At 43.5% G+C, this 22,238-nt stretch overlaps 1 protein-coding gene across 1 annotated transcript; it reads right to left on the bottom strand.

Annotated features, from left to right (window-relative positions):
• Positions 1-11,609: 11,609 nt before the first annotated feature.
• Positions 11,610-12,017, bottom strand: LOC138885396 (uncharacterized). Its single transcript, XM_070166342.1, has one exon. It carries the CDS (start codon positions 12,015-12,017, stop codon positions 11,610-11,612), a length of 408 nt encoding a protein of 135 aa, XP_070022443.1.
• Between the last annotated feature and the right edge of the window lie 10,221 nt (positions 12,018-22,238).

Genomic DNA, 22,238 nt, shown 5'->3' with positions numbered 1-22,238 from the left:
TTTGAGCACACAATGGTCCCGAAAGACCACTTGATGATTGTTGGTCAACACAAGAGTCTCAAGGTCACGACTTTTACCATCCTAAACACAACATTTTGTCTTTGACCATGGGATCAAAGGCAAATGTGCTAGGCCCAAGTGAAGCTTTGCTTGAGGTACCCTTAACTATAAACTACTAAAAACAAAAACAAAAACGGACTCGAACCCTTAAGAAGGTTGTCACGCCATCCATCATCGGGAAGAGTCACCCAATTCACACAATACTCCACCTTTGGAAAGAACCGTGGCATTAAGAAAATCAAAGGTTTATTGAAAGTGCCAAAAACAAAACAAAACAAAAAATTTTGCGAAAATAGAAAGAATATATACAATAAGGGATTTGAATATACAACGGGGAATGAATATATACAATGATGTAACTTTATATACAGACCAAATGAAAGATAAAAAGTGCGATAAAAGTAACTAAGTGTAAGATTATATATAGACCAAATGAAAATCAAGAAAGCATAAACTAAATTAGTATATATACAATCATCCAAAGATAAAGGGCGCACCCCCTCAAATAAAAGCTGGCATTGTCCCCAATGCCAACTAAATCAAATAAGCACCAAAAATAAAATAGAGGAAGAATATGAAGACTCCCTAAGCCATGTCCATCAGCATCGGATCATGGGCGGTCCCTAGATCCTCTGTATGTTTGGGAACCTCAGACTGGTTCCTAGTATCCTGCTGCTCAACTGCTGGGACCTGGGCCTGGACCTAGACAATCTGTGTATTAAATACATCCTGTGGCTGACTGGAGGAAGTCTCTGATGGGTCTGCCAATTGGATGACGGCATCATCTGCGCTCGAGATCATCCTCCTCCTCTTAGGAGGTCGCTGCTCTTGCTCCTACTGTGGCTCTGCTACTGGAGCTGGGTCCTCAAACAATAAGTCTAAAGGCTGCTGGTCTGCCTTCAGTCTATCCATATCCGCCCTTAGCTTCTTCACAGACTCCCTGGAAGCCCGTGTCTTGCGCAACTTCTTGTGCTCCTTGGCGAGCTCCTTTAGAGCCCTGCCATGTGAATCCACTACCTTTGCCAAATCAGCTTGGGTACTGAGGATCTTCTCCTAGTTTTCAAATATCTTCTTCAAGGCATCCTCTATAGACTGTGGGACCTGTGTTGGCTGAGGGGTCGACTGAGCTGCAATGGTGGAGGTCAAGGTAGACAACTTGGATGATGCAGTATACATCTAGTTGTTTAAACTCTGAAGCGTCTAGCTCAGCCAGTGGGCAGTGATAGGATGGGCCTGAGTAGATGGAATCTCTAGGCCTGCTTATGTGGAGGGGCCTAGAGGAATATTTGAAGTGGAGGGTCTGGGAGGCATCTCGGTAGAGGTAGAGGCAGGCTCAATGGGGGCCTCTATCACAACTGACTCTTCAGACTGGCCAGTTGGGGCAGAAGCGGGTGCCTTGTAGCTCTTGTCCTTGGGATTGCCTGATCCCCTCAAGCTATACCATGAGAATGGAGCTGTAGCCTTGACCTTGATGTCAAACCGCCTCTTTTCTACCTTCAAATCTCTGAAGTACATGGTCACAGTGTTGGGGAAAGGGTAGTTCCTGTCAGTCTCAGTACCCACAATCGAGATGATGCAGGACATCACATTCCCCACATTGATGGGATACCCTATCATGATGGAAGCAACTAGGACAACCCGGTAAAGAGGTAGAGTCTGATCATGGGAAGTGGGGTCTAATCGGCTGCACACAAACGTCTTCCAACCCCTAGCCTCAAAGTTTAGGGTCCTCCGTAATATTTTGACCCCAACAGTCAACCACTCCAGAATGGTACCTGGGATTGCCAAGTACTGAACTAACCATGTACGGACCTCCTCGCCCATCTCTTGCTTTGCCGTATAGAGAGACTCATCTTCCTCATTGAAGCCCAAATATTCGTTCAGAGACTTCCCGTCGAACAACACCTTTTTGTTTCGAACCTTAGTCACTTTGGAGCCCTTGACGATGTAGGCCACATTATAGTTAAACTTCTTGACCAAGTGTTCATTTGCCTTCCCGTAGTCATCTATAAAGTGCTCCCAACCCACTCTTGTTCTAAACTGTCTATGCACATCGGGGTTTAGGGGTAGAAGATCTCTATCTATGAAACTCCTCTCCAAAATCAATTTTCGCACCGGCCACCATTCCCTGAATTTGTGGTCTGCTACTTGGCTTACAAACCTATCTTCCCACACTTCGGGTTTCCTAGTACGGGCGATCCCCCCAACTTGAGGCTCACCCCCTAAGGTACCTCCTCATCTCCCTCATCACCTCTGTCTGCACTCTCCCCGGATAATGAAGTTGTGGGGGAGGTGGAGTACTCGCCACTACCGGCTGTTGAGCCCTTAGACGGCTCAGTGGAGATATGATTTACTGCTTGGGCAGTGGGTGTGGGTGGAGGAGTATCATCAGTCAATCTAATTCTCCAGGGCCAGTCAGGGACATATTCGGGCACAGAATCAGAGGAAATATCCTAGGAAGGTATGTACTCACTCCCCGCCTGGTCACAAGCTCTATCAGCAGCTTTAATTGCTTTCCGCAACTTTTTAATACTTTCTCTCACTTGGGGAGTGCGTCAGATCATCTTCTTGCCCTTGCCTCTCCGGGAGGATTCACCTCTCCCGGGTTGTTTTGAGCCTCTTCCTCTTTGAGTAACCATTGTCTGCAAGCACAAGCATCTAACTTTGTTAGTATCAGCAGAGACAGTGAGACATTAGTGCAGTAAGAATTGCAGAATAGAATAACACAATTGCAGAAATACTTGCACAACATGGCCTGTGTGGACCGCATAAAAAGTAGTGCAGCCGCACTGAGACCACCACGGACCGCACAGAAACAACCGCGGTCTGCACAGGGGTGGGACTCAGAATACCCCCCTCTAAATCTGACCACCACGGACCGCACAAAGTAGTATCGCGGCCGCGGTGGGCCAGTGCGGACCGCACAAAATGTAGTGCGGCCGCACTGGGCTTAAGGTCACCTTGCATAAGTTCATCACCGCGGTCCACACAAAGTGGTAATGCGGACTGCACTAGGGCACCGCGGACCGCACAAACTTGACCACGGTCCGCGAAGGGTTCCCAGTTATGGCACTGAGTTAGGGTTCGAGATATAGCTACTTAGTTCAAATTTACACCTAGTTAGGGTCCCTACTCAATTTACCCACTACATTATACTCAAGAAGTCCACCAGAATCATCATTTGAATTGAACTAACTTTAAAACTGAAGAAATACGGGAGGAGAAACTACCAGCTAATAGAAACAAAGCTAAAATGAAATTAAACAATTAAACTAAAAAGAGTTGGGTGAAATGTTACTAGGTATTGAAATGGTATGAATCAAGGCAATGCAAATACGCAGGTATGATCAAAGGAAGAAAGATTTAGGTCTCTGAGAGTTAAAAAATACAAGAAGTGTAAAAGGGGGTCCTTGGGTTCTATTTATAGAATGACCGCTGGGACCCATTCTCACCTACCAGCGCGGCCGCACAAAATGGACCGCGGTCCGCGCTGGGTTTGTTCAGAAGAAGTTTGAGAAGGAAACCTCTGCGGTCCGCACAAAACAGACTGCGGCCGCAGAGGTCCACCGCGGTCTGCACGAAATATAATGCGGCCACGGTGGCAAACTTCAAAGAGTCCTCATATTAGCTTACACCAGTGCGGTCCACACAAAGTGAAGTGCGGCCGCACTGGCAACTTCAGAGACTTGTTCAATTTTTCCATCATGTCTTACACTGCATCAACATAACCCTGCAACATCTCACAGCCAATTAGCATAAAAATCAATCCTACACTACAAAGAAAATCAAAGAAAACAAGAAGAAAAAGACATGGGTTACCTCCCAAGAAGCGCCTGATTTAACGTCGCGGCACGATGCATGTTACCATCACATCATTTGAAATAAAGGAGCACCACCACGTGGCTGTCATCAAACTTCCAAGATAATGCTTGACCCGGTGCCCATTAACTCTGAAGACTTCACCATTTTTGTTTCTCAAATCAAGAGCACCAAAAGGGGTCAAACATTCCACTCCATTTGGATTTGAGCTTTCCCGGAAACAGAAGTAATCGGGAGTTGAACAAGAGAACCAAATCACCTACATTGAACTCCTTTCCATGAGCATATTTGTCATGAAGGTACTTCATCTTGTCCTTATACAAGGACGAAATGGAGTAGGCATGGAATCTAAATTCATCGAGTTCATTGAGTTGTTCAACACGAAGATTAGCTGCAACATCCCATTCAAGGTTCAACTTCCTCAAAGCCCACATGGACTTGTGTTCTAACTCAACCGGAAGATGGCATGCTTTCCCAAACACCAACCGATACGGAGACATCCCAATCAGAGTTTTGTAAGACATCCGATAAGCCCATAGAGTGTCATCCAACTTCTTCGACCAATCAGTCATATTTGCATTGACCGTCTTTGACAAGATACTTTTGATTTCTCTATTAGAGACTTCCACTTGACCACTAGCTTGAGGATTATAAGGGGTTGAAACCTTATGATTGACACCGTACTTGGAAAGCAACGTGTCAAAAGCTTTATTGCAAAAGTGAGACCCCCATCGCTCATAATCGCACGAGGAGTGCCAAACCTTGTGAAGATGCTCTTTTTAAGAAATGCAACAACACTCCGGGCTTCATAGTTAGGTAAAGCCACGGCTTCAACCAATTTTGAGACATAGTCTAACGCCACTAGAATGTAAGTATTCCACAAGAGCTAACAAATGGACCCATGAAATCGATGCCCCAAACATCAAAGATATCCACTTCAAGAATGGTATTGAGAAGCATCTCATCCCTTTTTGAAATTCCGCCCGCTCTTTGGCAATCGTCACACCTCTTCACAAAATCACCCGCATCTTTGAACAAGGTGGGCCAATAGAATTCACAACTACGAACTTTCGAGGCAGTCCTCACCCCACCATGATGGCCACCATAGGGTGAAGAATGGCAAGCCTCTAAGATACTCAATTGTTCTTCCTCCGGGACATATCTACAAATCACAACATCCGTGCAAATCTTGGACAAGTATGGCTCATCCCAACAGAAATCCAAACTATCCCACTTGAACTTCTTTCTTTGGTTAGAAGAAAGCTCACACGGGATTACTCCAGTCATAAGGTAATTGGCAATATCAGCAAACTATGGCATATCATTCATTGACACCGCAAGGAGTTGTTCGTCGGGAAATGAATCATTGATCTCAAGGCCATCACAAGGCCTCCCCTCCTCCTCCAAATGGAACAAGTGGTCCGCCACTTGATTCTCACTGCCTTTCCGGTCCATAATTTCTAGATCAAACTCTTGAAGTAGTAACACCCATCTCATCAATCTTACCTTGGAGTCTTTCTTTGTCATCAAATACCTAAGGGCGGCATGATCGGTGTGCACTATAACTTTAGCCACTATAAGATACGACTGAAACTTTTCCATTGCAAATATTATAGCCAACAACTCTTTCTCGGTGAATGTATAGTTCCTTTGAGCCTCATTCACGGCCTTGCTTGCACAATACACCGGATGAAACATCTTGTTAACCCTTTGACCCAAAACAGCCCTAACCGCAATGTCACTTGTGTCACACATGAGCTCGAAAGGCAAGCTCCAATTTGGTGCGGTAATGATCGGAGTAGTGGTCAACTTAAGCTTGAGAAGCTCGAATGCTTGCATACGTCCCTCATCAAACACAAACTTTGCATCCTTTTCTAGCAACTTGCACAATGGGTGTACCACTTTTGAAAAATCTTTTATAAACCTCAGGTAAAAACCCGCGTGCCCCAGAAAACTCCTCACCCCTTTGACAGAAATGGGGGGAGGAAGCCTTGAAATCACCTCTATCTTGGCTTTATCAACTTCAATCCCTCGTTTTGAAATTTTGTGACCTAACACTATACCCTCTTCAACCATAAAATGGCATTTTTCCCAATTGAGTATGAGGTTTGTGTCTTTACACCGGGCCAACACTCTATCCAAATTACCTAAACACTCTTCAAAGGAATCACCAACCACACTAAAATCATCCACGAAGACCTCTAATATATCTTCTACCATGTCGGTGAAAATAGCCATCATGTATCTTTAGAATGTCGTCGGAGCATTACACAATCCGAACGACATCCGAGAGAAAGCGAAGGTTCCATATGGACAAGTAAAGGTGGTTTTCTATTGGTCCTCCGGGGCAATTAAGATTTGATTATACCCCGAGTAACCATCCAAAAAGCAATAAAAAGCACGCCCGCGAGACGATCAAGCATTTGGTCAAGGAATGACAATGGGAAATGGTCCTTTCGGGTCACCTTGTTTAGCTTTTGGTAGTCCATGCAAACCCTCCAACCTGTGACTGTCCGAGTAGGAATACGATCAGTGTTGTCATTGGTCACCACAGTCATACCACCCTTCTTCGGTACACATTGCACCGGAGAAGTCCACGAGCTATCAGAAATGGGGTACACAACCCCAGCATCCAACTATTTGATCACCTCTTTCTTCACCACTTTTTGCATAGCCTCGTTCAATCTTCTTTGATGCTTCAAGGAAGGCTTTGCATCATCCTCCAAGATAATTTTGTGCATATAAAATGTGGGGCTTGTTCCCCAAATGTCAGCTAGAGTCCATCCAATTGCCCTTTTCTGCTTTTGAAGAACCGCCAAAGTGGCCTCAACCTGGATGTTAGTAAGGCAGGAAGAAAGAATAACTAGTAAAGTAGAATTTGAACCCAAGAATTCATACCTGAGGTGTGGATGAAGTGGTTTCAACTACAACACCGATGGCTCCTCAATTGATGGCTTTGTTGGTGGAGTTTTCCGATTATCAAGATCCAAAGACAATTTTCTAGGCTCATAAGAATAAGAGCACATCCCATGTAATGCATTCACGAACTCCACTATACTTGCATCCTTATTGACATCAAGATCTAATAGCACGACCTCAAGAGGATCCTCCACGTTGATCATAGCACTGGTATCATCCACAATCACAGCTGTAACAAGGTCTACAAATGAGCACACCTCGGTGCTATTGGGTTGCTTCATATATTTGCAAATATGGAAAATGACCTTTTCATCTCCCACTCGGTAAGTGAGCTCACCCGCTTCAACATCAACCAATGCCTTCCCCGTTGCAAGGAAAGGTCTGCCCAAGATAATAGAAACCTCATAGTCCACTTCACAATCCAAAATGACAAAGTCGGCCGGCAAAATAAATTTGTCCACCCGGACAAGCACATCATCAATAATTCCCAAAGGTCGCTTCATCGATCGATCCACCATTTGAAGTCTCATTGAAGTTGGCCTAGGTTGCCCGATACCCAAAGTTTTGAAAACCGAGAAGGGCATTAAATTGATACTAGCTCCCAAGTCACATAGAGCCTTGGCAAAATTCGCACTCCCAATGGTGCAAGATATGGTGAAAACACCAGGATCTTCAAGCTTCGGGGCCATTGAATGCACTATATCACTAACTTGGTGAGTCATCTTTATAGTTTCACAATCCATAGAACGCTTCTTTATAACTAAGTCTTTCATGAATTTTGCATAACCCGACATTTGTTCAAGTGCTTCCACCAAAGGCACATTAATAGATAAGCTCTTCATCATGTCAATGAACTTTTTAAAATGATTATCATTCTTCATCTTCGCGAGCCTTTGAGGATAAGGTGGAGGTGGCCTTGGCAAAGGAGCCTTGGCTTTTGGCACAACCGGCACCAGCATGTCAATTATGTGTTCCCTAGATGGGTTCACATCATTTTGGGTTTCCATCTCGACTTCTTGAATATCAATCCTCACTTCATTGTTCATATTTTCATCAACCACATCTTCAACTACCAAAGGGACTTCGTCATCTTGCAACTCAACATCATCATCCACGACATGTTTTTGCTTAGAAGCATTCGCATCACCGCCTCCCCCACTTCTTGTTGTGACCGCCATAACATTATTGTTCCCACCCTTTGGGTTCACTACCATATCACTTGGTAGAGCACCCTTCGGGCGAGTATTCAATGACTGAGAGATTTGGCCTAATTGCACCTCCAAGTTTCGGATAGAGGTGTTGTGAGAAGCTAACTGTGCATCTGAATCCGCATTCCTCTTCATCATCTGCTCGAACATCATTTCAATTCTGCTCATATCATTACCAGAAGAACTAGGACCTTGATAAGGGAAAAGGGGTGGATTGTTCGGTTGTTGATACATTGGGGGCCTTTGAAAGCCTTGCCCTAGGTTGCCTTGGTTTCCATTGTTGTTCCACCCACCTTGATTGTTGTTGTTGCCCCAATTGTTGTTATTTCCATTCCAATTGCCTTGGTTGTTGTTTTGATTACCCCAATTGTTGTTTTGGTTGTTGTTGTTCCAATTGCCACCATTTTGTTGTTAATTGCCCCAATTTCCTTGGGGTCGCCATTGTTGGTTTGAAGAGTTGCCTCTATTGCCTTGATAGTTGTTGACATATTGTACCTCTTCACTTTGGTCATCATAACCATCATTTTGACACCCATCATATTCATCAACAAATTGCTCAGAATTTCCTTGATTTTGCTGCCTCCTTTGCCTTCTCTTGTTGACAAGCATACTAACACCCTCCATGGCATTCACTTGGCGAGGATTCTGAACTTGTTGCAATTGTGCCTTAGCCAATTGATTCATCGTAGTAATAAGCTCAGCTATCGCTTGCCCATGATCATGTAATTCCTTGTGCAAATGGATAACCGTAGGGTCACCTTGGGGCACATTTGCTCTACTCTACCATGCTGAAGAAGTGTCCGCCATTTCATCAAGTACATCACATGCCTCATCATAAGAAAGCTTCATAAAATTGTCCCCGGTCAATTAGTTCAAAATGCATTGATTTGTAGTATTTATGCCCCGGTAGAAGGTTTGTTGGATCATGGCCTCGATTATATCATTATTTGGGCATTCCTTTACCATCGTCCTATACCACACCCAAATCTCATGCAAAGGTTCCGTTGGCTCTTGCTTGAAGGCTAATATTTCATCTCGAAGTGCCGCCATATGACTAGGAGAGAAGAATTTGGAAATAAACTTATCCACCAACTCATCCCAAGTTGTGATGGAATGGTTGGGGAGTCTCTCGAGCCAATCCAATGCCTTTCCCCGAAGTGAGAACGGGAAAAGTCTCAATCTCAATGCATCCTTGGACACATTCGTTTTCTTGCTCCCCCAACATGTATCTATGAACCCCTTGAGATGTTTGTAGGCATTTTGATTTGCAACGCCCGTGAAGTACCCACGCTGCCCAAGTAAGGTCAACATCACATTGGTTATCTGAAAGTTGCCCGCCCGGATTCAGGGTGGGACAATAGCACTTGTGTAGCCCTGGTTCGATAATACTCTAGGAGCCACTCTTGGAGGAACTGAGGAGGGTCTGGAATATTGTCATTTGGATTAGCATTGGCATTCCGGCCTCTCCGTTGACCTTGAGGTGCAAGAGGCACCTCGTCTTGCTCAAGATCATCTACCTCCTCCCCCGCTATCACGTTTCCAAGAGGGTTATTAGCGTTGTTTAAAGCCATGTTGGTACCTGAGTAATGACACAAACAAGTAAGTAACAAAGAAGGAAAGAAGAACAATACACAAAACTAACTAAATAGATAGCCAAAACCGTTAGCTCCCCGGCAACGGCACCAAAAAGTTGATCGCTACCTACTTCGCACTATTAAAAAGTAGGAAAAGAGGGTTGCAATAGCTTTTACCCGATTTGTGGGTCGGGATCGATTTCCACAGGGAGCTAGGAATGTAGTCGAGTATCTGTTTAGATTGGGATTGTGTAATTGTTCCAAATGTCACTTCCAAACATCTTTTGATTTTTCTTTAACAAACTAATATTATCAATTACTAATTAGAACTAAATTATGCTAATAAGAAAATTACTAGAGTTGTATCTAATGGGTAGAAAGGCACTCGGGTAGTGACTTTCACCTAGGTGGCTAATTGACGGGTAAATGCTTCTAAGGCTCGATTGACATGATTGGGGAAATATGCTATAACTGTTGCACAATTTTAACCACTCTCACACCTCTCGGTAGAGAGAGTGATTTTGCCCAATTGACTCTCTCGAGACCAAATGGGTAGGCAAATTAGCTCAAGCAACTAGGGTTCAAGTCGGGTAATTACTCTCTCGAGGTTTAACCCTTTAATTAGGACTATCAATTCTCTTAAGTCCATCCTAATTCCTTGTTGGATCAATTTTGGATACTTAGGCTCTCTTTCTCAAGAAGAGCCAAGTCAACTTAGCACAAACCAATGTTTGCAACCACCAATTCATAATTAAACCATAAAATTGACCCAAATAACAAACACCAATAGTCAATCTAACCTTAAATCACAACACCCATCAATTACCCACACTAGGGTTGAGCCACAACCCTAGCTAATGGGTTTAGCTACTCATGCTTGAAGAAGCAAATAGAGAAATAGATGAAGAACAAGACATATTAATTAAAAGCTAATGTAAATACAGAGAATCTATCGTTAAATCTAAGTTAAGATGCAAAAAATGGCTACACAATAACTTCTCACGAGCGTAGCTTTGTTCTGGAAATAACTGATACCCTAAAAATGGAAAATGTTCTATTTATACTAAGCCGGAAAAACTGGACAAAAATGCCCATGCGGGGTCAGTGCGGGCCGCACAAAATGGACTGCAGCCGCACTAGGCTCTTGGACTTGAATTCTTGGCTCTCTGAACTCAGGCTCCGCGGAATGCACAAAATGGACCGCAGTCACGGAGGACTCTAATGCGGTCCGTACAAAAAATGATCGCGGACCGCGCTGGCTTGATCCTTGTCAAATTACATCTCTCTGATTTTCTCTTCCGCGGACTGCACATAATGGCAATGTGGCCGCAGAACTTTTAGTGCGGACCATGCAAGATCGAATGCGGTCGCACTGCCTTGAAACTCGATTTGCCAGCTCTCTGAATCCCATAGTGCGGACCGCACAAAGTGTAGTGCGGCTGCACTAGGCCTTTTTGTCCTGAGTTTGCCTTGTCTTTGGTACTTGAGCAGGTTTCACTCCTTTTGAGCCATCTTTGACTTTTCGTCACTTTGTCGATCAAACCTGCAATCAAGCACAACCTATGAGCTTTTTGGGACTATTTTGTAAGAATTTATAATCAAAGCGTAAGCAGGAAGGAGCATAAAACACGTCAAAATTCCTAGTTATCACGATGTAGTAGCATTCCCGAGACGTGCTTTGTTCCCGTCATATGCTGAATATTTCCCAAGGTGTTGGGAACTTGATCACTTGGTATAGGCTGGAGGAGACAGCTTTCATGGGATTTATCTATAGTCGTCCTACTATGGCATTGTATGTGGTAGTCTGGTCCACGATGTGGAACGTTATCTCTAGAGTTATGCCACCGGCGAGGACGGGGAGTGTAATTTCTCCCTATATCCATTCAACTGCATTATTAAAATCGGTTAGTGTGATGCAGCATGGCACTATCTTGTCCTCGAGTCTCATCTGGCGGAGGACTTGGGGGTAGATAATGCATGCTCCACTCCCGTCATCTACCATGATACATTTGACATTAGTATCTAAAATTCATAAAGTAATGACAAGAGCATCATTGTGAGGGCAAGTCAAACCATCGGCATCTGACTCGTCAAAGATGATGCTTTCTTTGAGTCCGTCATACCATTCGTGGGTGATCGATCTTTTGAGCTTGTGAGTGGTAGTGAACTTGATGTCATTAATGGAGGTATCATTGCAGCCGCCAATAATCATATTGATCATGCTAGCCGGTGAGGGTAGCTTCGGTGGGCCTTGACGTTCTTGACTTCGGGCAAAGGTAATCTTTCCTTTGTCGCTCAGTAGCTCTTTGAGATGCTCTTGCTGCAACATGTTCACTACCCCTTGCCTTAAGGCGATACAATCCTTTGTTTTGTGTCCACGTTCTTGGTGGAACTCGCAGAGGGCGTCAGATTTCCTAGTACTCGGATCAGACCTCATCTTTGGCGGCCACTTCACCTTTGTTTCGAGTTTTTCCAGGACGTAGACTATTTTTATAGGCGAAACACAAAAATTGTGAGCAGATAACAAGGGGCATACCTCTCTCGTTCCTGTGAGTCCCCGTCCTTGGCCTAGATGGGCCATCATCATAACAGAAGGGAGGATGGGTGGGTGTTTGACCAAAAAGTATAAAACTCTTTTAACAAACTAATTACTAGTAACATAGAAGCTAAATCTTAGCCAAACAAAATTAATCGCAGATCCAAATATACAGAGTACGAAAATAGAAGAATAAGAACGTGTAATATTTATTATTGTAATAATCGTATATCAAACATGAAAGATAAGCTTACATCTAGGATAGATTTGCGTCATAATCATGGGAACAAGGAAAGGGAAGAGAGAGAACTGTTGATGATGAAGAGGTTCCTCTTTTCGACTCTATCATGGTAGCTCTCCTCCAAAATCCCCCATTTCTGGACTCAGCTCCCCATATATATATATATATATATATATATATATATATATATATATATATATATATATATATTAGCAATTTTCTCTTTTATCCAATGGTCTTTGACCGGCGTACTTTCTTATGACCGTGCCCCTCATCGCTCATCCAACATCATGTTTATTCTGCGGTGTAAGATTTCTGACGATTTGATCCCGGCAATAGCCGAGGTGCTCTTTACTATCATGCCTCGTGGGTGTGGTTGCGGCTCGGTCGGCCCCTTATCATTCCTTTAAAGAACAATCATCCTATGGCCAGATTTTGACCCATAAGTTAGTCCCTCCGTCCATCGGGGTCGCCTCTTGGTGAGCTCAATAGGCGGACTTTGTTGATTCAAAAGTTAGGAGAAATCTGAGCATTACGCATTGAACGAGATCCTTAGGGCAAGGTGATGACGTGACGCTTCAATGGTACCATGGAACCGTACGTCAGTTCGGAGCTGAATCCTTGTATCGATCTGAAACATCGTGAATTCCCATTGTGCATCATTATGGCGCACGTTTCCCAGATAATGTATCGTTTCCCGCTCCCTTTCAGTTTTTTGATTGGCGGCTCTTGGGTTTCCTGCTCAGAACATTTGTGTCTCTATAAATAGGGGGAAACCACCATTTGATTGTTATGTTTTCGATTCATCTGAGAATTTTGCAAACCTCCACCTTCTTCAATACTTCATACTCCTGACTTCATACTTCTGCTTTCGTCAGAATTTGAAGTTCTCATCCTCTCTTTTCCTTCTTCACTCTGGTTTATTCCAATCAAGTTTGGCAAATGGCTGGTTCCTCTTCCCAAACTGATAGGTTCATCGAAGCTCCGGTGCTGGAAAATGACGTACCTGTTCTTGGAGAGGGAGTGGAGGTGGCGGAAGATAAGGAGTTCCAACAGTGGCTGAGATACTGCCTCGTCCAGGAAAATTATGGACTGACTTCAACAGCCCCGCCGGAGAAGAACCGGATCATGCATCCTCTACCATGGATGAAGTGGTGATTGCGGCACTCAAGACCAAGTGTGGAATTCCGAACCATATTGAAATGGTACCGGTGACAGGGACAGACATTGTTTATTTTCACCACCGAGGTACTGCGCATTCTATACGTACCCTTTTGTTATCGGGTATACGCTTCCTCTCCCCTCCCTAGTGATAGACTTTTGCCGCTTTTACGAAGTGTGTCCGGCTCAACTTTCACCGTACGTGTACAAACTCTTCCTCATGCTGCTCAAGTATGCGGAGCTCGCTAGCCGAGGGGTCACTTTGGGGCACATGCTTAATATTTTTGCCCCTCAAATTATTCGAGGCACAATGATCCACATGTGCCACCGAGGAACAAAGAGTTCAGTGGTTAAGATGGATGATAAGTCTAATCGCCATTTCTGGGAAAGCTATTTTTACGTGCGGACTAAGCACCTTGTGGTGGACTCGACAGGGTTCCCTGAGACGTGGAACTTCGCCCGTAAGTTTTTCTTTGTTTATTTTGACTCCTTTCTAGGCGGTGGCCGATCGTTCTTCTTTAGGTGCCATTGCTAATTTTTTTTTGCTTTCGCAGCCGAGAGATTGCCTCCCCCACCAGTCAATGACATCCGTGAGTGGGTGAATGCCATTCTTCCCCATACAATAAGGGTTCGTGAATGGGCAGCCTTCTACGAGAGATATGGGCGTAAGCCTCTTACTGGTAAGTCGGCCCGCTACAAATGCTATTTCTTTGCCTTATGGTTTGATCTAGTCGTTGTATGATTGTCTTTCTTTGCTGACAGGGAGAGTGCGAAGGGCGAGGGCTCCTCCGCTCGCATTTTGTCAACCTGAGACTCTGGCTCCTACAGTTTGTTCAACGAGTGAATCTTCCCGTGATGATAGTGGAAAGGGACCGTCGAAGAGACGACGAGTGGAGTTAGAAGTGGCTTCTCCAGTTGAAGCATTTTTAGGTGGCGACCCTCCCTTGGCGGTATTCGAAATTAATGGCGATGCTAACCCGATCACAGAGGTCAACCCGGTGGTAGAGGTTGTGTCTGTCGTGGGCGATCAATAGACTAGTGTGGCGGAGAGACGGAGCCCTGAGGCTGTCGTTGCTGTCTTGGGAGGCCCTCGTGATCCAAGCCAAATCATGTCTCTACTTCGACCACAAAGAGGGGAAAAAGTGTCGTGGTTGATGGTTACGAGTCTGAATCCGACCTTGATCCTGATGACATTAGAATGTTCGAGGAGGGTTTTACCCGAACTGTGGTAAGAGCGGGAGGTCCTTCCCGAATACTCGAGATTTCATCGGACCTCAATCTCCTGCGAGACATGGTGGATTTGGTGCCACAGTTTGACTTTCTATGCTCTATCGTAGAGTATGAGGCTCTCCAGGTCATTAGTGACATCGAATTAATACATAAAGTGGTCGTGATAGGCCTAAGGGTAAGTTCCTTCTATGTCCCCCCCCCCCCTCTGTTTTTTGAGCCTTGGCCTTCACCGACCTTTTTCTTTGTTTTTAGACTTACATTCTGGAGATTGAGAGTGCTCGTAGGGCTGAGACTCGGGCCAAGATTTTTCTGACGATGCTTGAAAAGTACCGGTGCTATCGCAACAAATGTCATGTGATTCATGAGCGACTCAGAGTGAACAATGACAATCAATCTCTCGGGGAGGAGCTGGAGAAAAGGGATCAGGAACTGATGCAGTCCATCCGCATATGTAGTGAGCTCGAGGAGCTACTTCTTGCTAAGGATGAAGAACTTGAGTTGGGAAGGGGGTCATTGCAGAGTGCGAGTATCTTCAGGCAAAGGTGCTATCGCTACAATCCGAACTTGATCACAATGCCACTAGGGTTGAAGCTTTGAGTGCGGAATGGATGGGGAAGTTAGCCGAGCTGGAGAGAAAAATGTCTAAGTTGGAGAATGCCGAGAATGCACAGGCGTCGGCTCTAGCGAGAGCACCGACCTTGGAAGACATTATCCATGTCCTTCAATCCAAGCAGGAATCCGAGAGGGCAACGACCATGCTAAGGGAGGCTAGACTTGAATATCTCATTGGCAAAATTGATCGGGAGGCCTCAAACTTGGGAGATCAGGTTGCTATCCTCGAGGCTGAAAAGGCGCAATTCTTGGCCCAAGTTGAATCTGCCTCTGTCGCTGTTCCTCGCCACTTGCATGAGCTTTGGGTTCATGCCGAGGCCCAACGAGACATATACAAGGGTTTGTGGGAGGTGGGAAGTGTTTCTGAGGCTGCTTATGAAGGAGCCCGGGCGAAGGCACAAGAGGCTCGTGTCAACTACGGTTATGACCCCGTGACACCGAAGGCTGGCGAGGATGCTGATGCTGGGGAGGAGTTTCATGAAGACAATGATGGGGAGAACGGCGGTGACGACGCCGAGTGAAAAGTTGCTGCTGCTTTAGTATATGTTTTTTTATATATATATTTTTTTGGTTCGTTTTTGTCTTCTTCTTTTTTTTGCGGGGCCTGTTTTGGCCTTGTGTAAGGTGCGGTTGTTGCACATGTATATATAAATAAAAGAGTTGCTTCGCCTTTGTATATCCTTTGATTTTCTTTCCCTTCCCCTTTCTTCTTACATCTTTTTGTTTTGGCGTAGACCTTCAGATTTTTGTATGGCGAGTCCCTAATTTTTCGGTTTTGAGAGTCTGATCTTGATCGGATCAAGTAAAATCTCGTCGTGTGAGTCCGAAGGGAGTTGCTACGGCCTTGCACATTTGGGCAAGAATGACTTCTGATTTGTCGGTTTAGGAGGAATCATCTTTGATTCAAATGAGGTTGAATTTGAATCCTCCATTTCGGACGGAGTCAGTTTCCACTTGAACCTTCGAGTGGAATTGAGTTCGGACTCACCGATTTAGGCGAAGTCAACTTTTTCATATGTATTCGAGCGGGGTCAAACTTGGAATCTGGAGCGAAGTCAATTTCTAACGTATTTGAACAAGTTCCAAAAATTTTATTTGACGATGGCCGGTGGCCATAGAGGTGTTATTTCGAGTAAGATTGAAATAGTAACCTATTTGATTTGGCAATGGTCAGTGGCCGCAAGGGTGTTATTTCAAGTTAAGGTCGAAAAGTTAACCTGTTATAATTCGAGCGAGGTCGAATACTTATTTTGGCAATAGCCTTTGGCCATAGGGGTGTTATTTCGAATTAAGGTCAAAATGTTAACCCGTTATAATTCGAGCGAGGTCGAATTCTCCTTTTGGCAATGGCCTTTGGCCATAGGGTGTTATTTCGAATTAAGGTCGAAATGTTAACCCGCTATAATTCGAGCGAGGTCGAATTCTTCTTTTGGCGATGGACTTTGGCTGTAGGGGTGTTATTTCGAATTAAGGTCGAAATGTTAACCCGTTATAATTCGAGCGAGGTCGAATTCTTCTTTTGGCGATGGCCTTTGGCCGTAGGGGTGTTATTTCAAATTAAGGTCAAAATGTTAACCCGTTATAATTCGAGCGAGGTCAGATTCTTCTTTTGGCAATGGCCATTGGCCGTAGGGGTGTTATTTTGAATTAAGGTTGAAATATTAACCCATTATAATTCGAGCGAGGTCGAATTCTTCTTTTGGCAATGACTTTTGGCCGTAGGGGTATTATTTCGAATTAAGATCGAAATGTTAACCCGTTATAATTCGAGCAAGGTTGAATTCATCCTTTGGCGATGGCCTTTGGGGTGTTATTTCAAATTAAGGTCGAAATGTTAACCCGTTATAATTCGAGCGAGGTCCAATTCTTCTTTTGGCGATGGCCTTCGGCCGTAGGGGTGTTATTTCGAATTAAGGTTGAAATGTTAACACGTTGTTTCATTGCCAGATTTTGGAGAATTTCACAGGTCACCGTATTGTTTATGCGTACGTCGGGGGTGAGTTCCAGCGTACTCGGTTTTGTCTTTACTGGAGAATGTTGGGTGTTCTGTGGGTGAGTCCCAGCTTACTTTTGTGTGTTTCTTGGGTGAGTCCCGGTTTGCTTAATTTTGCTTGCATTGGAGAATACAATGCGTTTCCTGGGTAAGTCACAGTTTACTTTTGTATGTTTCCTGGGTGAGTCCAGGTTTGCTTAATTTTGCTTGCATTGGAGAATACGATGCATCTCCTGGGTGAGTCCCAATTTGCTTAATTTTGCTTGCATTGGAGAATACCTTGATGGGGAGTACAAAATGTTGCTTTGTTTCGTTCACTGGAGAATGCTATATATGTTCGTTTCACACATATATTGGAGAAGTTTCCATGTATCTAGTCCCTTCATCACCCGGCCTAGGGAATTGGTCGACAGACAGGGTGATGAATCATACTTGAACTTTGAGACGTCCCTTTCGTCGCCTTGTTGGAGATTTCCCCGAGAGGACCCAATTGGGACAAAACACGGGTGAGGGAAAAAGGGTACGACTTGAGGGGTGTCCTTTTTCAAAAGTTGAAGTGTTTGAGGTGGGCGACATTCCAATTGCTTTGTAGTAGTTTTCCTTCTATTGTTTCTAGTTGGAATGCTCCTTTTCTCGCTTGCCCACACGAGTACTCACATTCTTGTTTGAACCAATAAAAGAGAGGATAAACCAAAATGAAATTTTCTGTACCTCGACCCAACGAGTCAATGAAAAGACCGACGTTGTAGTGTTACTCGCTCCGCCTGGTGTTAGAATGGTGGTTTTAGATTTGGCGTCCATGTTCAGCTCCGCTGTTGACAGCATCTAGGCTTCGCATGGGTTGGGCCCACCTCCCTTGCTAAAGTGTTGAAATCGAGTCCTGGTCCGATCTCGTTCGATTTGTACCTACAATGAGGGAAACATGTCATACTTCGTTCATGGACCATCCACTATGTGGGGGAATGTGAAAATAGGGTGGGATGTGCCCATTCTTTCAAAAGACCGCACAACAAGCTGTCGTCCCCTCCTAAGGGGTGGGAATGTGGGTAAATATATAAGGTAAATGTGTCAAATGGGGATGTGGTCACGCCAGATGACCGTGATCCTATTTTTAACATGCATACGTCGTGCTGGACCTATCACTACAGGCGAAATGCAGGTTTTGCGTAGATATTAGTTATAACTTCTACTTTATGTAGCAGCCTGACCTAGCTTAGTATGGTTGTCTCGAAGGTTTACTTACTGGTCTTTCGAGTGGGCATGGCTTTTCGCCGGTTCTAGATCTGAAGGAAACTAAGAAATTTGGCTAAGAAATCCCCATAGACGGCACCAAATTGTTTGACCAAAAAGTATAAAACTCTTTTGACAAACTAATTATTAGTAACATAGAAGGTAAATCTTAGCCAAACATAATTAATCCCAGATCCAAATATATAGAGTGCGAAAATAGAAGAATAAGAACGTGTAACATTTATTATTGTAATAATCGTACATCAAACATGAGAGATAACCTTACAACTAGGACAGATTTGCGTCATAATCATGGGAGCAAGCAAAGGGAAGAGAGAGAACTGTTGATGATGAAAAGGTTCCTCTTTTCGACTCTATCATGGTAGCTCTCCTCCAAAATCCCCCCTTTCTGGAATCAGCTCCCCATATATATATATATATATATATATATATATATATATATATATATATATATATATATATTAGCAATTTTCTCTTTTATCCAATGGTCTTTCACCAGTGTACTTTCTTATGATTGTGCCCCTCATCGCTCGTCCAAACATCATGCTCATTCTGCGGTGTAAGCTTTCCGACAATTTGACCCCATCAATGGCCGAGGTGCTCTTTACTATCATGCCTTGTAGGCGTGGTTACGGCTCAGTCGGCCCCTTATCGTTCCTTTTAAGAACAACCATCCTATGGCTAGATTTTGACCCATACAGTGGGGGGCCTAACGTAAGGTTGATGTCGTTCCTTGTTCTGCCTTGAGACCGGGTGATCCCTTCTCATGTTATCTCTTCATTCTTTAATGGGTTCGGCTTGTACCGAGATAAGCCATCGAGTTGGTTCGTTGAGGTCGTCATCATCTGCTCGGACTTCGACACAGTAGGCATTACGGATTTTATCCCAAGTGGTTGGAGGGTACTTTATTAATCGGCTCAGCAACTTTTTAGTCGCTCTAGAGCCTTCTACACTCAACATGTTCTGAAAGGTTGCGACCGCCATCCCTTCGGACACATTTGGTAAGGTCATCCTCACCCTATTGAATCGGGCGAGGAAGTCCCTTAGTCCCTCTTCTAGAGATTGCTTGATGGCGAAGATGTCGTTTACTCTTATTTCGGCTTTCTTGGCCTCGGCATGCGCCGTCACGAGCTTATTGGCCATTCCTTTGAATGTTTCTATGGAGCGGGTCGGTAGCTATGAATACCATGTTAATGCCCTTCTAATGAGGGTTTTGCCAATTTTTTTAGCAAAATGGAGGACACATGTACCTTGGTGAGGTCATTGCCCTTCACGGCGGTGACGTAAGGAGCCACGTGATCTTCGGGGTCGGTTGTCCCATCGTATATCCTGAGGTATGGTTGCATTTTAAAGGTCTTTATTATGGCATATGGGGCCGCTTCCTCTCTATACGGCTGCTCTACGAACTTGCCGACGTCCCTTTTCGGTAGTAGCTTAGAGGCGCCCAGTATCTTATCTACTCATCCTTGATATTTTTTTCATTTGGTCTCTAAGCATTTTCTTCTCATTATCCATTTATTCCATTCTTTTTAAAGTAGTGGTGAGGACGTTGTCACCTGCACTATCAGTAACATTATGAGTTATACCTAGCGTTGGAGGGTCTGGTTGATTGCCCTTTTCGTCTCCTTGCTGTACCGTGTGGGCTCTCGTGGTTTCCACAGTCGTGCATGGAGCTTGTTTGTTGAGCATGCTTACTAAGGTATCGATCAACCATGTTTCGAGGAGCTTTTTCATGGAAGGTGGTATCCCTTCTCTTGTAGATGTGGAAACCCCTTTCCCATTTGGTTTCGTTGTGCTACAATGAGGGGGTGACCTCTAACACCTGGGGGAGACAATAAGTGTCATAACATCGCCCAATATTTCATAGCTCTCGTTGATAGCATTCATGAGGTTGTCGGGGATGTCACATGTCACCTTAGCTCTGTTTTCTTGGTAACCTACCATGTAAACTTCTATACGTGCAGAGAATGAGAAATATTTGTGGTTTGTTAGGTGAGCAAACCACGTGAGTTGTAGATCTACTGGAAACTAAAAGATTAGCTAAGCAATCTCCGCAGACGGCGCCAAACGGTTTGACCCCAAATTTGAGTCTGGGTTTAAACAATTAAATTTGATAAAATAGAGTCAATCATAGCTAATATTAATGTCCAAAAGATATTTTAATCGATTTTGTAGTAAGATTATATGTACATTAGCTAGATAGCAATAAATGATGATAACACTAGCAATTAAAAGGAAAAAGATAGCATTAAATAACAATAAATAGTAATGAATGACATTTAAGTAAATAAAAACATGTGAATCGCCCGAAGGGTGAGATCCGTGGATATTTTCTGACAATGATGAATGATTGATGAGCCTTTGAATATTCGGACCGTTATTGGATTGTGGGGAGAAGTTAGGCAAGAATCTCAAGAAAAAGTTATATTTTGTATGTGTGCAATAAAGCAAGATTCTATAGATAATGCCAACGTGTTTTCTTACAGGTAAATATTTCATGTCCTCTATAATTATGTCTCTTTCTACTTACAAGGGAACATGTACCTAAAAATCCTAATAGTATAGGTACATAGAATATCCACCGGAATATTCTCTTTAGTGACTTATCCTAAAATTAGCCATTATTACTCCATTTAAGATGAGTGCTCGTCCTCGACTACAATGACTCCTCGACTCCACCCTTCATCTCTTGTGAGACCACTTCGGTCTTAGGTATGCCTTTTTCACATTCATATTGGTGATACGTGGCAGACCTTTAAGGCACTCTTAATGCTGATATGGTCTAATCATATTAAAGATAATTTTTGGCCCATACAGGTTAGCAATCCTAGACAACGGAAAAGCTCAAAACATCCTTAATATCATGCATCATGCTAGAAATGATCTAGAATTTATCCTTTTAATTGTTAAAAAAATTTAATCTATTGATAGTTAAATCGAAATACGTTATATACTACCCAATTTCAAATAGTATGAAAACATTAGGTTGATAGGCTAAACTTCAATGATCAAATACTCTTACTTGCTACATACAGATAAACAATGTGAAATGAATAAAAGCCTAGAATGGGTAATACATTATTTTGCTTGATCGGTGTTTCATTTGCGATTCTGCCCAAATATGGGCTTCTTTTCAATGTTATATAGTCAGTAGTCACATTAATAAAATCAATTGTTTAGTTGATTATGTTTACCCTAAAAATTGGATAATAATTAAACTTATAATATGGTTTTAAGGATACATGATTTTACCTAATACCAATTGATAAACGTAAAAATTAGTAGTAAAGATTAACAATGAGATAAAGCAAATCAGTCTTGAAACGTGATTCAACCCTCGAGCTTAAGTACCCTCGAACTGATCGATGCCTACAATAGTTAAGAAATAAACTAACGGATGAACAAGAATATGAGCTAGAAGGTATTGAATTGCTTTGATATGTGTGAATATAAGATGGTTACAAAATGATTAGGGCGCTCTTTATATAGTAGAGGAATCTTGCTTATGGTAAATTCTAATTAAGGAAGTAAATCCCATGATTAACTAAATAACCGCCCTTGATTTTATCTGTTCCGAGATTGACGCCATGATCTCCGGTCAGTCACAGATATTTTGCCTTTCTATTATTGTGCT

The sequence above is a fragment of the Nicotiana sylvestris genome, chromosome 2 (genome assembly GCF_000393655.2).
Source record: "Nicotiana sylvestris chromosome 2, ASM39365v2, whole genome shotgun sequence".
Lineage (NCBI taxonomy): Eukaryota > Viridiplantae > Streptophyta > Magnoliopsida > Solanales > Solanaceae > Nicotiana > Nicotiana sylvestris.
Note: the sequence above shows the minus strand (reverse complement) of the source record. Positions and strands in the feature narration are given on the sequence as shown.